The following is a 17,159-nucleotide window of genomic DNA, read 5'->3' on the forward strand; positions in this document are numbered from 1 at the left end:
GTGGTTTCCATCAGCGAATGCCAAAAGAGACAAAAACTAATAAAATGCTAACAACAGTCAAGATAAGAAACTCAGACATCTGCAGCAGACTTGGTGAAAGGGGTTTAAAATGAAGGATTTATCTGGCATATTCTCATTCAGATTGCTACCGGGAAGTAGGCAACATTGTTGACACTTGCACAAAAAAGTCCACGCATTCCAGACAGGCATGTGAATAACGCTGAATAGGTCAAGTAAAGCTAAATGAGTCATCATGGGAGGATCTCATTTTTTGGTGGTAGTTTTGAACCATGCTGCCTACTTATGTGTTCCCAGAACTTCTCTCTATTAATATTATCTCTCACTACTAAAAGCGGAACAGAACTGATCAGCTGCACGTCCCCTTTCAGGTGGAACTTTGCTTATCAGATGGCTCCACCCTAAAAGGCTCAGACGGGGATGTCCAACACTTGCAACAAGGTGCTGCCTTGATGTGTAGGGTGAGCAGCAACTTGATATCTTCTAAATGTTAGGAAAGTACAAATAAATGGTAATTCAAGGAATTCACCTGATGGGTAGCACGAATGGCATAATTCACCAGGCAAATAGTAAGCAGATTTCAGAAACAACTTGCCACATTTCTGGAGCAAAATGAAACAGAGAAATAGCAAAACAGGAGGAGGCTAGGTCTGATATCAACTGAAACAGGAAAAACTGTTTGAGCTCAATAGACTTTTCTGGATTCTCAATTCTCCTCTTACCATTCTCCGAGTGCTTCCAGGCAACGCATACGTCCCAGCATCAGCTCAGGATCATCCTTGTTTGTGTCCATCTTCTTGTCATAGGCCACAAGGGCATCCTCCCACTCATGGAGCTTCTCATACCAGGTAGCTTGGATTTCCTGTAGGGTGGCGATAGATAAGAAGAAGAAACAGTGCTCTCTCTCTCACCCGTCCCCCTCCGATGACAGCTACTGTAGCTTTTTCTGGAACATGGCTCTTTTGGGTAATGTTGATGCCAATTTGGCTCCTGAACCACTGAGGTCTGAGTATCACTGATTTAGATGCATGATTATACAGGAGAGTTTCCATCTCCCAGTTAGTTGGACTGAACCTCTTTTACATACATAATTGAAATTACATGCCATTATGTTTATTGCGGTTGGTAAATTGAGATCCAATTTCTTACTTGCTGGGAAAAGGCAAGAAGTGCAGATACTGAATATATACTCAGCAGCAGCAGTCCCAGATAGCTGAGAATTTTGCATACATAGGAGCCCACTATGATGTCTGCACATCCACTATCTTACTGTGGCTAGTCCAGATTTGCTAACAGTACCAGGAGGAACTGGATGCAGGATATTTATCAGCAAACCTAGCCGCAGGGATCTAAATAGGCATGTCTGTGGGTGGTTAAAGTGCTTACAGAGAATTCCTAACAAGACCACCAAAGACATTCAGTCTCTGGTTTGCAGGTTCCAACTTAAAATGTTTCCTCTGCCCTTAAAGATTCAAGATTGCTAATTCTCAGAGAAGTCGAATTAGTTGTTTCTCCAGTTCTGCTCGTTACACCCAGCCTTTTGTCCATGTTGAATATCAGCACAAACTCTGCTCTGACAGATGGAAGCTCACTTTGTGCTAGTGAGAAAGCTGTAATCCTGTATACCTGACAAACATGCAAGACAGGAGCTAAATGCATTAGATATGTCACAGGGATGAATTCCAGATTTTCATCCCATTGATTTCTACTGAATACTAATATGAATAGTTTGGGGAGTGTGCAGAGGGGATCTATACCTCAAAGATACCCATCTGTCATTATTCCGCATGGATGAATTTAAGCAAGAAGAGCAGCACTGTACAAGAATGAGACAGCTAACCACAAAATCTACAACTGTGCAGAATGAGTTGGTGCTGGGGAAGATTCTTGAGCGATGGTCTGGAGCTAACCCCTACCTTAAGGGGAAAGATTGTGGTATGCAGCACAGGCTGTAGAAATAAACCAACTGGTGATCATTATCTACTGCACAAACCTTTCTTCAACCTCTTGTTTCTTTATGGATTTTAATTTTCAGGAAATAGAAGTCTGCTTTGAATTCCTTGTGATTATTTCCACACCGGATTCCCTGCCAATGTTCTTTTCTGCTCAGCCCTTGGCAGCTCTTGTTCTGGCATACGCCAAAAATTTATTTTATTTTATTTTATTTTTTTTTACATCCATGTGGGCTGTTGGTAGGATAAACTAGACACTGCACTTCAGTGTCCTCCACGTGAGACACTAATGACTGTGCCTTGCCTTAGTTCACTGTGGGTCTGCAGCTCGCAACCGACTGCTTCAAAACCCATTAAAGAGCAAGAGGGAACCTTTTCTCTAGATTTATATGTTTAAAGTGAACTCATCTGAAATATCCTCTTCACTCTCTCCCACTCCTAATCTTGAGCACTCAGGCCCACTCAATTCTTTCTAGAGATTTCGGCTACAATGGCATAATAGGCAACCTGAGGGGGAGGTATAGCTCAGTGGTTTGAGCATTGGCCTGCTAAACCCAGGGTTGTGAGTTCAATCCTTGAGGGGGCCATTTAGGAAAGTGGGGATTGGTCCTGCTTTGAGCAGAGGGTTGGACTAGATGATCTCTTGAGGTCCCTTCCAACCCTAATAATCTGTGATTCTGTGACTCTGCACCCTCCACAAAGCAGATACTTGAGGAAGCAACAACAGCTGTTGGGACATTCTAAAATCAGTTCTCTTCCTATACAGGGCCCCTTTTCCAATCTAGGGCCAAACTTTACATAGCGTTTGACCTGAATCAATCCCATCACTGCTGTGCTTACACCTGACCTGTATCCACATTCCCAATGGTCCCCACTAGAAGGTCCTGTTTAAAAGGGGAACATTGTCCATTGCATTTCTGCTGCGCCTCCCCTTTGTCAAGAAAGTTGCCTTTCAGACTCCTTCCTCTGTATCAGATCAGAATGGGTGGAGGGGAGATTCCTGAATGCAAGTGAAGAGGAGAGTGTGTGTGTGTCAGTCAAACTAACTGACTGATTGAGCTGCCATTTTGAAGGGCCATTACCAAGATGTACCAGCTATCGGGTAAGCTCTTGTGCTCACTTGCGTGAAGGGAGGGTTAGAGATACAACCCTTCTTAAAATCTATCTAGGTACATATGGGGCCCTGCCACTGCAGTATCTGAGTGCCTACCAAAAATGTAACAATAGGAACAACAATAATATATCTATCGCCATTCCGTCAAAGGAACAGACATCCAAATAAAATGGCTTGTTACTCAGAGTTCCTGAGTACCCACAATTCCCACAGATGTCAATGGTACCTCTTGGTAATGGCCCTTCAAAATGGCAGCTCAATCAGTCAGTCACTTTGACTGACACACACACACACACACACACACACACACACACACACACACACACACACACACACACACACACACACACACACACACACACACACACACACACACCACTTCACTTGCATTCAGGAATCTCCCCTCCACCCATTCTGATCTGGTACAGAGGAAGGAGTCTGAAAGATGGGTTCTTCTAAAAGTCAGGTCATTTATGTAGGTGCCTAAGTGTGGATTTAAGTGCCTAATTTTAGGCACACAAGCTTGACCATTTTGGCTTTAGCCCCCACCCTGTAGGTTAGCAGTCTTGAATTTAGCCATTAGATCAAGCTCACCTACAGAGACTTGGGGGATTAGTTCAGAAGGGGGATTCCTCTGCTGCCTTTGCCTGGGTAAGTACTTTCATTGGTACCTGGCCAGGCAACTGAGTCCACAGCACCTGCACCCACAAGCATCACCTGAATCACCTATACTTCCACAACCGTGAAAAAACTTTGAATGCTGTAAATGCGGCTAGGAGAGTGAATCCCTTCTCTGTGGGACGTGCATACTCCCACCGTTCTTTTTATGAGGAGCATTTAAAAAAAAAAGTGCGCCAGAATAGGCCAGTATTTCTGTCCAAGAGCTTCACAGTGAGATTGTACTGCACTAATTCAGTACACTAGACAGCAGCTAACTCTCCCTTCCTCTCCCTCTGTGCTGAACAATCATGTCTGCAGTCAACCTGGCAAATAGCCTCTGTTTTCTACTCCATCACTTCTGGCATTTCATTAAAACGTGTCAGGACAAGCAGAGAGAGAGAACCTCAGGCTGCTCTTCAGAGGTTCATTATGCTTTAAAGCACAACTCATGAGAGCTGAAGGACTGTTCTCCTGCCCACACCCCCTCCTCAGCAACGAAAGAGTGAGCAGCACTGTTCAGAGTAGTCACGACAGGCAAGACTCTATGTTGGTTATAAAACATGTGGAAAAGTGAACGTGATGCTTTTATCATAGCACCCTTCAAACAGTGATTTACTTGTAGGGAAGCAGCCGAGGAAATTCTCCCTGTAAACATTCCATACTTCCCAACGACAAGTAGGTTTCCTGCCTAACCTTCCAGGTTGTTGTAACTTTCTGGAGCTTGCCTTATCCTTTGATAAATATATTACAATCACATTATTTACCTTGGTCTGGAGCTTTGAGACTTACACATGGCTTCCATTGCTCTAAGAATTTCACAGATTCATACAGTTTAAGGCCAGAGGGATCATTAGATCATCTAGTCTGACTTCCTGTATAATACAGGCCATTCAATTTCACCCAGTTACCCTTGCATTGAGCCCAATCATTTTCACAAACATACTGCTGCATCCTAACAGTTCCAAAGTGCTTGGCATGTTATAAGCAGGTTTTAACAAAACAGTATCACTTTGCCTGCCACTGAAATATAGCCACCTTTGGAGTGGAACACAACAGCTGATTAACAAGGTGTGGCAACACTAAATGAGTATTTAGGACAGGGAGGGAATTGAAATTGCACATTGAAGGAGTCACATTTACAGGGACATGAGCTAAAGATATTTTACAGTGAAGAGAAGAAATATGACAGAACGGGTGTATACCCACAGGGGAAACACTGAAAACATCGGGACGCCTTGGAACAGGACGAGCCAAGCATCTAGACAGAGACTCACCAGCTCCCCAAAGTGCTTCATGGCATACTCAAGCACCCCAGCAGCTGCCTCGGGCTGCTGCAGCTTATTGTTAATGCTAGAAAGGAAAAGGAGAGAAAAAAAACTTTTAGCATAGTCACTGATGTTTGAGGACCAGCATAAAATTTTCCCCAACTCTGAGAATAAACAGTATCAGTTACAACTATTGATGAAACACCACCCCTGCTTTTTTTTTTTTTATTCAAAAGCTTCTTGAGTTGCTGAAAATAACACATATTGGACTGTGCAAGAGACATATTAACACCACATACACAAGCCAGACAACAGCTCAAACAATATACACAGTCTCAAGGTCCCTTATGGAAGTGGTGATTGCATAACACTGCTGATTCTAAAGAGCAGCCTACATAGAGGGGAGGAGGACAGTTGGCAACTGTTGATGAGCTAACATTTTCTCCTGTATTCTTGAAGTACATCCTCTCAAGACTCAGAAGTGCATATAGCTCCACAGAATTCAAACTCTGCTCACACAATGAGGCTGCACTGATTGAGAATGGCTGCAAGAATTCCATCATTCCCTCCTTTCTCTGCAAAAGTTCCATTCTCTCGTTTCTCCATGCAACTCATAGGCTGAGACCCCATCTCCCACTCCAGCAGCAGGCCAGGAGAAGAGGAGACTAACTGCTCCCCTTCCTCAAGTAAGAATGGAAACTGAATCAACTCATGACCCCAGTGCTTCCACATCACCTAGGAGCTTAAGACTGGTCCTGGATTGCAGAGCTCTGAATTACATTGATTACATGCAAGGTATTGGCAGTTCTCAGCAGGCCAGATGGCATCTGTGAACCCCAATGAATAAGACTGTGACTTGCTGGTTTAAGTCTCCATGGCTACCTTCACTAGAGCCATTTGTGGAACTGTCACACAAGTAACGATGAGCCACCGTTTTGGCTTGTAAAGGTCAAGAGATTGTAGCGAGCAGTGTTTAAAAAATTTATTTTGACATTTTTAATTAATTTCTCTGTAATGGATATGAGGCCTGACTAAAAGAGGGAAAACCAGCTAAAAACAAATGGACAGGAAATACCTAAAGATTCACATGGCACTACCTGAAAACATGCTGGTGACCTCTGGGATGGCTGGTATGCACAACAGCTTACTGTAGGGGGTTGATCAGAGGACATCTCAGTGAAGGCTTTTTTAGCTATAACTATGCATTTGTGGTTGTAACTAACCTTCTGGAATCAGTGTAGGAAAATACCCAGATCACAGAAATCCCATTGTTGCATACCTTCTTGCATTTTCAAATTACAGTTAGAGAATCCCAGAAGCATACGCGTCCCCAGCCGTGTTGGTAATACCAGAGTGTAACTGACTATAACTACATGGCGATTGTGCCATAAAATGCACTGCAATAAAATTGGAGTTAGCAGACTATAGCAACCACAGGAGGGAGGAAGGGGAGCGGAGGGGAAAAACAGATTTTCCAGTATCTGTTGCTGCCTATATTCAGAACCGGGAAGTGTATTTAAAATGACTTGTCCTCCCCCATTGTCCAAGGTAACTGCCCACATTTTAAATTCTGGTGCTGTCTTTTTAGCTACCGATTGCCCAGTTTTCCATGGTAGAGGAAGCTGATGGAAGCCAGAAACAAAAGGAAAGCCTGCAGAGACCTAACACCAGTGCTAGTGTTCACAGCTGCCGCTTCCATGTAGGACGCTGGATGAAGACACAGCTGCTTAACTGCAGTGTTTTCACTAATGGTGAAACTCAACCAACCCCCTATTCAATGAACAAAAGGAGACAGAAGCGCAAGGAATATACTTGTGTGCATTTTGTATATAAAAAATAAATTTGCAAATCAATGTGGCTTTGGCTTGGTGTTGCAAGGCTAGGATATTGCTGAGTGAATGTGATTACAAATGCACCGGTGGAGGACCGCCTGCTCCATCTGTAAAGAATCACTGCTATGAATGCTGGAAAGGATTTGTTTTTTTGCTTCATTTAGTTCCTAGGCCACCAGTTTTCCCTCTGTTGGCACTAGATTTAGGGATTCAAATAAGATTTAGTGTAGTGATCAGCAAGAGACTTAAGCACAACTCATGTTTCTGCTTGCGTATTCCATTTCTTCATTTTAATTTCCTCTGATTTACTCTGTCTTAAGCTAAGACTTCCTCTCTGGCCCTTTTCCTCTGATCTTCCTTCACATATGCAAGACCCTTGTGCCATCAAGCACCAGCTGCAGACATTCAGAGCTCCCAAGTGACTGCTGACTTTAAAACAGGCAAACAAACAAACAAAAACAAAAAAACACAGGACCACCAACCCCTTTGAAGAACTGGATTAGAGATATGTACCAAATAATAATTTGCTCCAAGGGAACAGAGAAGAAATAATTTTATCATGTATGCACCCTAACTTACGGGTTTGGTGCTAGCCTGTCAAATAGGCTCTTGCCATTGCAAATATGCCCACCCTATTTTCAACTCCATGGCTTCTGTAAGCCCTTGTCTGTCTTCTTTTCATTCACAGACTTTCAAGAGTTCCCACAGGAGTGGTTCTCTTGCAAGCTATGGAAGCTGCAAAGTCTCAGCACTCAGCAAGATCAGGCTTGGGGAGAAGAACATAATACCTACTTTGAGCATAATTTACATTCAAGCTTCCTTCAGCCCTCTCACTTAAACACTACAGTAAACAAGCTAGTCAATGCAAAACTGCCTTAGCCCTTCCTTGTGTGTGGCAAGAACAGCACTGGCCCTAAATAAGCCAAGCCAGTGACCACTTGGAGTTTCTTCTCTTTTGGAGCCCTGTTATCCACAGTCTGCAGTTCAGGGGCTGTCTTTCCTCCTCTGGCTGTCGGATTGGAAGGAAAAGCAACTCCACTCACATCTGTTTTGGGGATGGACTGGGGCCCCAGGCTTGCTAGGAACCCTACAAATCATAAATTGTACCCATGGCTCCTCATGACATCGAACTAACTGAAGGGGAAGAAAGGAAACAGCCCAAGTCAGATTCTGGTCATTCAACCGACAGCTAATCCTGGCAGCTAGAATTCATCATGCTTAAACCTTTACCAGCAAACACTCATCTCACCAACATGGTCACAGAACTTCCATAATGGAGGTGGTTGGAAATGACTAGAATTGCCAATTCAGAGTAAAGATGGCTCCAAGTAGTACAGTGTCATACACATTTATGCAGTGCTTTTAAAGTCAGTGTCCAAGCCCGTTAGAAGCATTAATTCTCACCATGTGCCATCAGGTACCGAGGCGGCATACCCATTTTACAGATCAGGAAATAGCGGCACAGACACAACATATTTTTATCTCTTTTACCAACAGAAGAACTAATTTCAAAGACCAAAGCCATTGCCAGCCTCTCTCAGTGCTTCATGTCTCTCCCACTGATGATTGTTTTTTCCCTTCAATTACAACATCCCTGGAAATACAGATGTATAATGAGAATACCGAGAGAGCCGTCAGCTGAAGTGGCATTGTTCACACTAGCTGAGCTAAGGAGGCATGGGGTGACAAAGAAATGTTTCAGTAGCCTTCTTAGTGGTATAATAAATTTATTCTCAAAATTTCTTTTGTGGGGAATGATGGGCTTGTGACTAAACCACCGGGCTCAGAATCTGGAGGTCTGGTTTCCAGCTCTGCTTTTCCTGGCTTCATCTATAACCCTGGATCCTACGTAATCTAGCCTCAGTCTTTTTGCCACTGAAATCAAACTAGTGCATCTATTTTGTACATAAATGCTGTCAGAGAAGTCCATGATCAAAACACAGGTGCCCTGCAGTCAGATCGGATGAGTTCCTTTATTGTATTTTATTATTGAAGTTCAGGTGTTCCCAATGGCTCTTTAGTAGTGAATATCCATGTTTTCCCAGGTCTATGTACAATTTAGAGTTTCATTGTCCATGCACGTAGCCTACTTACATCACAACCCTGAATCTGGCTGCATCATGTATATCATCTTGTTTCCTACACAATGAGAACTCTGTGCACCCTATGGAGCACACGGAACCCATCTATAAGGATACATGGGACTCTCTTCAGCCAGGCCAGACTGTTCATGCCACAGTCTAGCCTTGTAATGCTGACTCAGGAACACTACAAGAGCTGTGAAAAAGACAGGGCCTGGATCGTTTTGCGCTGTTGCATACTCGAGATAGGAAGAACCCTTTTCCTAATCCCTACATTTCCAAAACGCCATTAATGGGCACCAGAGGGGAACAGGTGCCAACTTAATTCATGCTGCTCTACAGAGACCCAGCTCTGTGCCTCTGAGATAACCAATAGTGGTGCTTTATCCCCTGCCCTAGCACAGGAAGAAGCCAGAAAATCAGCAGGCTGGCTCCTGGTTTGTTTGTTTGTTTTAAATCCACTACAAAGCCGTCTCCTGTGGGGCTTCTGGATGCCTAAATGGTCCAAGACCCTCCCTTCCTGCTACAGTGATTTGAAAGGGAAACATGCAACGTAAAGCACTTGAGACAGACATTCTGGTACCAGACTGTCACCCACTTGTCCCTTACCCATTTAAGTCAGTGCAAGGCAAGGGATGGGAGATATAATCCTATACTTCAGAGAATTCAGAGAGGCACAAATATCTGGGAAAGGACTCCCGGGTTCTTTTCTTGACAGTCAGTGACTTCCACTGTGGCCCAGGACAAGTCAGCCTGTGTCCGTTAAGCTAACTGTAAGAATGGAGATCATGAGACTTAACCTACCTCATGGGTGTGTTGTGAGGCTTACTGAACGAATGGCTGTGAAATGCTCCGGGTGCTTTGCAAAAAGACACCAGCAGAAGTGTGAAATATTAGTATAACGTTGTCACGGGCTCCTGATTTAGTTCTCTCACCCTGAACTCTTTCCAGCCTGGTTAAGTTAGACCAAGCTTCCTCAATACATTTCAGATATCACCAGATGGAGTAAAATGCACACCGGCCTAGTGAAGATGAGCTCAAAATGCACTAAGCTGAATCAGACACTACTGGGCTCTGTATGCACAGCCAACCACACATCCCAAAATTATTCACCCAGGCAGGACAGGTTAGGAATATACCCGCGTCTCAGTGGTGACAATCAAAGAACATACTGCCTCCACAGGTCCCAAGCAGGAGCTAGGCAGTGCTGCATCATAAAAGTGATAAATGTCTGTCACATTTCATAGCCTGATGATTTAGAGAGCCATTGGCAGACACATCACTCCCAGTACCTAAGACAGTTAATTACTTCCAACTTTATCTTTCTTGTCAACGCTAGCTAACAAATTGGCCATTATCTTTTATTCTTCAGCAATTAGCATAGCTCCTTCCTTGACAGAGCCTGGTACTTTTTTTTTTTTTTTTTTATGTGCATGCTTCCCCTTTGCTGTCCAGAGTAGAATGAAATGTTCTGCATTCCAGACAAGCCTTAACAAGGCACAATTTGTTGTTAGCCTGAGAGGTGGGGGAGGGAGGGAGGGAGGGAGGGAGGGAGAGAGGAATGACCTTGATTTAGAAGGGAAGCTGCTGTGTCTATAGCTTGGCAGCTGTCCATCAGGAATATTTCTCTGGCATGACAAAAATTCTGGCCCAGGTACTAAACAACGGCTAAAATGGTGGTCTTTAGAAGTGAATCTGTCAGTCAACCCAGATTACTCCAGGGAGGTTCTGGAACGCACTATGGAAGGTGCTCAGGCCTGCGAGTTCTACATTGGAGGTTCATTTGGCAGGAATAAAGAGAGAGGCGACCCCGTGTGTCCTTCTCCCACAACTGCCCACATGTAGACCATCCCCCTCTCCCCCATCCACCAGGTGAGACCTTCCTATGGACACAGTACAGGATGAAGTTCTACCTGAAAGGGCTCTAAGAGTGAACGCTCTCAGTGCAGAATCCAGATTACTGGCATGGGCAGCCCAGGAGCATTAGCAGTGAAGTAAAAACATAAAGCCTATGATTAAAACTAGAGGTTCATATGGGGAGAGTTTCTATGTGCTCTCTCTTTTTGTTATCCAATGCAGAAGAGAGGGTTTTCTTAAATTTAAGAGGTGACATCTCCTCTTCAGCCTCCAAAAAAGGAAATATTTCATTATTTGTTTGGTTTTTTTAATCAAGCATTTTTTCCTATAAGAATTAGCGTGAGGAAAATTCCCTAAATCCAACCTGTGCACTCAGTTGGCAAAAGCTACTAAACAAAATGTTCTCTTTTCTAGAGCAGCAGACAATACTCTTGTTATTTGTAATGACACCTGCTGTCACAGGATCTGGCCATCTTACATTTGTTCAAAAACAAAGACAGACCCAATTCTGATTATTTTGGATGAACACGCAGGAAAATAAGACAGAGGAATGAATGGTTCAGTTTCCAAAAATACCTTCAACTATTAGCCATTTGGGAAAGAAAAAAAGTCAAAAATAAAATTTTTTAATTTTAATTTTTATTTGAATGATTCACAGGAGAACAAAACAGGAACTCAGAGTGTATTAAGTACAAATCAATTCTGGGCATTAAATAGAAGAGTCAAATATTACTTTGTAAAATGTCCTTGAAATAATCCCAAAAGAGGAGCCTAGCTCAGCTGTTTATTTATAAGACTGTAGTGCCCAGAAGACCCAATCAGGATTAAGGTTCTGTAGTGCTAAGTGACATACAGATACAGTCCCTACCCCAGAGAGATACTGACAAGCAACCAAAAAGCAGGCGAAAGGGAGGCAGTCAAACAGAGATACAATTTTTATATACACATAAATATGATAGTTATGAAATTACGTCCTTTCCAAAAATATCAACGTACCCATCTGACTCTCAGCCTAGCCAGCATAAGTTTGCTCATATCTTGTAGGAATTACAACAGAAGTGGGTCTTTGGCAGGAACCCACCAGCCAAGCATGCATTGATAGGGCCCTACCAAATTCATGGTCCATTATGGTCAATTTCACAGCCATAGGATTTGAAAACTGGCAAATTTCACATTTTCAGATGCTTACATCTGAAATTTCACAGTGTTGTAACTGTGGGGGTCCCGACCCAAAAGGAGATGGGAGGAAGGGCGTTGCAAACCTGTTGTAGTGAGGTAATGGGATTGCCACCCTCACTTCTGTGCTGCCTTCAGAGCTGGACAGTGTGGGGAAGGGGGTGCGGACTGATCTGCAGCCAGGAGAGATACCCAAGAGCGATACCCAAGAGCAGCCTTTCAGGGAAAGAGCAAGTCTTGTCCTGCCCCAGCCCTGCCTAGACTAGCAGCTTGCTGGGGCGCTCCCAGCTGCACAGGTAAGATAAGATTCAACTACACAAGCCTCCTCCATCTGCAGAATTTCTGGGGCTGCTGCCCAATACCAGAGTGTTCTGCAGCAGGGGGAGGCACCCGGAGGTGGGTCTGGTCCCGTCACCCCAAGTGACTGTGCAGGGGATGGACAAGTCCTGTACCTCCCCAGCCCAGCTGGAACTAGAAGCCCCTTTTGCTGAAGTGCTCCTAGGGACAAGGGGACATTGGATTTCATGGGGAAGGGCTTATTTCATGGTCCATGATGTGTTTTTCACAGCCGTTAAATTGGTAGGGCACTGGACAGAACAAATGCCAATAGCTTAGTGGGGAGGCTGGGTTGTATTGCTGGTGATGTGGGCTTCACCAAGAGCTGCTGTCTGGCTCTTAGGATACAGTGTCTCTGGGGAATAAAATGGTCTCTGCTCTGCTGTCTGGCAGTATCACAAAGGGAGGACAATGCTGGACTAAAGGAATGACCAAAGAAAAACAGGAATAGAACCAAGAGAGGACAGAGTCACAAAAGCCAAGGGAGGACAGAATCTTAAAGCAGGTTTCACTGAGTATCAAAAGCAGCAGAGGGTTCAAGAAAGTTGAGCATGTAGTAAAGGTCCTGAGACTTATCCAGGAAAAGGTAACTGGTAAAGCTCAGTGAGACAGCAGCTTCGATGGAGCAAAGGGGGCAGAAGCCAGACTGCAGGGGTTCCAAGATGAAGTTGGTGGATAGGAACCTGAAGAACAGTTGAAAATGGTATGTCTGATGGATTCAGAGGTGCAGGCCCGAAGGAAAAGGGATGGGTAGCTGGCAAGGCAGGTTGGGTTTAAGTGCAAGTTTGCTGAGGACTGGGGAGAGCAGAATATCTTTGTATTTTGAGGGGAACAGCTATGCCAGGATTGATGGGGCAGGTTTGCAGTAGAAGTGACAGACAAAAGAGGCATCCAGAGGGTTGGAGAAACATGCTAGCTATATAAATGTACTGATTATTTTATCACAATAGTGTCCGGAGGTCCAGTCAGGATCAGGACTCCATTGTGGAAGATGCCATATAGACATATGAACACAATGGCCACTGTCCCAAAGAGACTACAATAGAAGATGACAAGTGACTTGTGAAGGTAGGATAGAGGGATACAATTTTTATAGAAATAGAGATGCAAAATTTTAATTGTTAGATAAATAAGAGTGCAGCTTGGCCTCCTTCGCCTCCCAACCCATCACCATCAATTTCTTGCAGATAATATGGAAAAGGCAGGTCTCGGGGAGAGAGCTGAAGGGCTAGCTGCTTATGGATAAATGCAGGAAGGATGAACCAAGTTAGCGGGCAGCATGGAAGAAGGCGCAAAGGCATTTCTTTGAGAAGCTGATTGAGCAGACATTCTCCACTGCATGCTTCCACCATTTTTCTTCCGAGGACAGCTCCTGAAACTGCCACACACTTAATGTGTTACTGACTTTCTGTTAAATGTTACGTAAGTATAAATAGAGGTTTCTTTAACCACAAAAACCTCCAGTGAGGCAGGAAAAACTCACATTAATGACTGGGGGAGGGAGGGTAGGTGGATCCACGGCGGCATTTCTGAGCAGTGCAAGTTTGCATACTGTTCTCATGTTTGCATGCAATAGGGGATTATATGCACTGGCAGACAAATGGAGTTGATGATTCCCATTGGTCTTTTTCATCCCTACTATGTATGATAAAGAGTAAAACAAATCCCCACAAAGCCCGGTTCATGAATCACTGTGCACCCTTCATTAATCTGACAGGTGTTGTTTGAGTGATACAGGTTATAGTTCATATTATACTGCAGAGCATTCAATATGCCATTTCTAAAGAGTAATGAACTCTAAGCACGCTGCTATTAAATCTTACGTAGGTGAGTGGAAAATGCTGGGGGTGTGTGTCTGTGTCGGGGCGGGGGGTTCGGCCCTACCCTGTTTGAGTCCGAGTTTCTTGTTTATTAGCTGGATTTCTGCCTTCTCTCCTCCCTTGGAGTCATCTTTTCACTCACTGATTATTGAAGGCATATTGACAGCTCATTAAATCACCATTACCATAGCTGTCTGGAATGTATTTTCAAAGGGAAACGAGTCATTTAAAAACTGACTCACATCTCTTTGGAGACCAGCTCTTTTGAGGCTGGGGGGACAGACTGTGCTTTTCCTGGAAGCCACACAGTAACATGACAAGCAGTACTGTCAACACCTTCAAAACGTATGCTTAAAATTAATACCAATGGAGTATTTTCTCCCCCCTCAGATTTCAAAGACTTACTGCTCTCACCCCTTTTCAGGCAGGTTGAAGGTCTGAGATACTTGCCATTAATGCATTGTTCAGACACAATCTTCTAAAATTCTATTACATTCTTAAGGACTTACAAGGCTGTTTTCCAGTTATCACTGCCTGGGACTGGACAGAGAAAGAACAGCGCTAAAGCACTCAGGCACACACAGAATCCCGAGGGACTAATGTTCCAGTCAGGCAGAGCCATCAGTAGTTTTAATCAGTGTTGTGACTGGGATTCATAGCAATTTACTGGACTAGAATCAGGTGGATATTTTCCTCTTAGTTTCCAGAGAAAGACGATCTGCAAAATCTTCCAGGATAAAAAGGTGGGGAAACATCCCCAAGGCAGAACTGGCTTTGCTGGCCAACCACAGCACAAAGCGAGTCCTCCATATAGCCCTCCCCTCAACAGGTGGCACTGTCAAACAAAAACATAATACCACTATAGAAATCCATGGCACACTCACACTTTGAATACTGCGTGCAGTTCTGATTGCCCCATCTCAACAAAAATGATTAGGGGTATGGAATAGCTTCCACAGGACAGATTAAAAAGTATGGGACTATGCAGTTTACAGAAGAAATGATTGAGGGATGGAGGTTATGATAGAAGTCTATAAAATCATGAATGGTGTGGAGAAAAAGTGTAGTTTACCCCCTCTACTTAACACAAGAACTAGGTCACCCAGAGAAATTAATAGGGCAGCAGGTTTAAAACAAACCTAAGGAAATATTTCTTCACACAGTGCAGTTAACCTGTGGAACTTGTTGCCATGGAAAGGCCAAAAGTATAACTAGGTTAAAAAAAGTATAACTAGGTTAAAAAAAAAAGAATTAGATAACTTCATGGAGGATAGCTATTAGCCTAGACGCCCAGGGATGCAACCTTATGCTCTGGGTGTCCCTAAACCTCTGACTGCCCGAAGCTGGGACTGGACGACAGCAGATGGATCACTCAACTGCCCTGTTCTGTTCATTCCCTCTGAAGCATCTGGCGCTGACCAGTGTGAGAAGACAGGATAACGGGCTATGGACCATTGGTCTGGCCCAGTACGGTCATTCTTATGTCTTCATGCTGGGAACAAAAGGTATGTTTTCAATGCAAGATGTTTTCAGTAGGATTTCAACTTGAAGTAGGTAAGACCGTCTGTCTTTTTCCCCACAAGTGAGCAGGCAGACACACCGTTTTTCACAGAAGTTCATGTTAACTTTGCCTATACTCGCACACTCAGTGGTACATTCAATATGGGCAAAAGATGAGTGCCTTATACTCATTGCTTGTCAAGGTAAAACACTTTGCAAATAGATCTCTGAAATAAAGAGAATCCACCAGGGGCTGGTGCTGGTTCACTCAAATTACAGAGAAAATGCCATAGGCCCGCTGAACTCAAGTGAAACCTACTTTTCTTTCCTCCCTAACTTCTTCTGTATTGCAGGAGTTGTTTTGCTTTCAAAGTGCCAATTAATCAGTTAAGTTAATAACTAATACCTGCAATGCATTTTACCAACTTCTAGTTACCAAATGTAAATTATTTTTATTTTCAGAAGAGTTTGGCCACCATTTTATATCTTCTTGAGGTTTTCTCTGAAAAAGGATGTCAAGGTCCAAATTATCTTTTTTGTGTGTGAGGGTTTCAATTGCTTGATCCAAAGTGAAGAGCAAGACAAAATACTTCCTATTTATATTTTTAATCCTATACAATTTTTTTTTAAACAAAGAAGGAGCTAGCTGCATTGTCAGCTGATTACAAGCACCATGGGGGAAGATCAAAGCTGCAGTCAAACATGGGGAGCAGAAGGAAATTTCTACAGCTTTTTTAAGGTAAGTTCTGTATTTTGTTTTAGTGTGAACATCTATGGAATTCTTCTATTTCTTACCTTAAAAGAGCTCTGGAAATCACCCACTGTTCTCCCTTTCTCTAGCAGCATTGCTGTCTTCCTGTGTGGATACCCATCATTAAAATGGCAGCCCTCAGCAGGAACACAACTTGGCAGCTGTGTCCAGTTTTGGGTCCCACACTATAAGAAGGATGTGGAAAAAATGGAAAGAATCCAGCAGAGGGCAGCAAAAATTATTAGGGGGCCGGTGCATATGACTTGTGAGGAGAGGCTGAGGGAACTGGGATTATTTAGCCTGCAGAAGAGAAGAATGAGGGAGGGGATTTGATAGCTGCTTTCCACTACCTGAAAGAGGGTTCCAAAGGGGATGGATCTAGACTGTTCTCAGTCGTATCAGATGACAGAACGCGGACTAATGGTCTCAAGTTGCAGTGGGGGAGGTTTAGGTTGGATATTAGGAAAAACTTTTTCACTAAGAGGGTGGTGAAGCACTGGAATGGGTTACCTAGGGAGGTGATGGAATCTCCTTTCTTAGAGGTTTTTAAGGTTAGGCTTGACAAAGCCCTGGCTGGGATGATTTAGTTAGGGATTGGTTCTGCTTTGGGGGGCGTGGGGGTGGACTAGATGACCTCCTGAGGTCCCTTCCAACCCTGATATTCTATGATTTCACAGCAATGGAAGGGATTTGATATACGTTATTTTAAAATAATGCTCTGATTTCTCTAATTTCCACCGTCTGATTTCATATTTTGTGTGTAAATCTAAAGCAGCAGTAAAAACCACAGCTTTTTA

General features: G+C 43.6%; 1 protein-coding gene across 7 annotated transcripts in view; it reads right to left on the minus strand.

Annotated features, from left to right (window-relative positions):
* The window catches only part of MTOR (mechanistic target of rapamycin kinase), a 103,344-nt gene that overhangs the window by 38,438 nt on the left and 47,747 nt on the right, over window positions 1–17,159 (minus strand). For all 7 annotated transcript variants that reach the window (XM_050931806.1, XM_050931805.1, XM_050931804.1 and 4 more), the window contains 2 exons: window positions 5,019–5,094; window positions 741–880 (listed from right to left, as the gene is read on the minus strand). In XM_050931806.1, coding sequence (XP_050787763.1) covers window positions 741–880; window positions 5,019–5,094 — 216 coding nt within the window. The remainder of the gene's footprint in view (window positions 1–740; window positions 881–5,018; window positions 5,095–17,159) is intronic.

This window comes from Gopherus flavomarginatus, chromosome 21 (assembly GCF_025201925.1).
Source record: "Gopherus flavomarginatus isolate rGopFla2 chromosome 21, rGopFla2.mat.asm, whole genome shotgun sequence".
NCBI classification, from domain to species: Eukaryota; Metazoa; Chordata; order Testudines; family Testudinidae; genus Gopherus; species Gopherus flavomarginatus.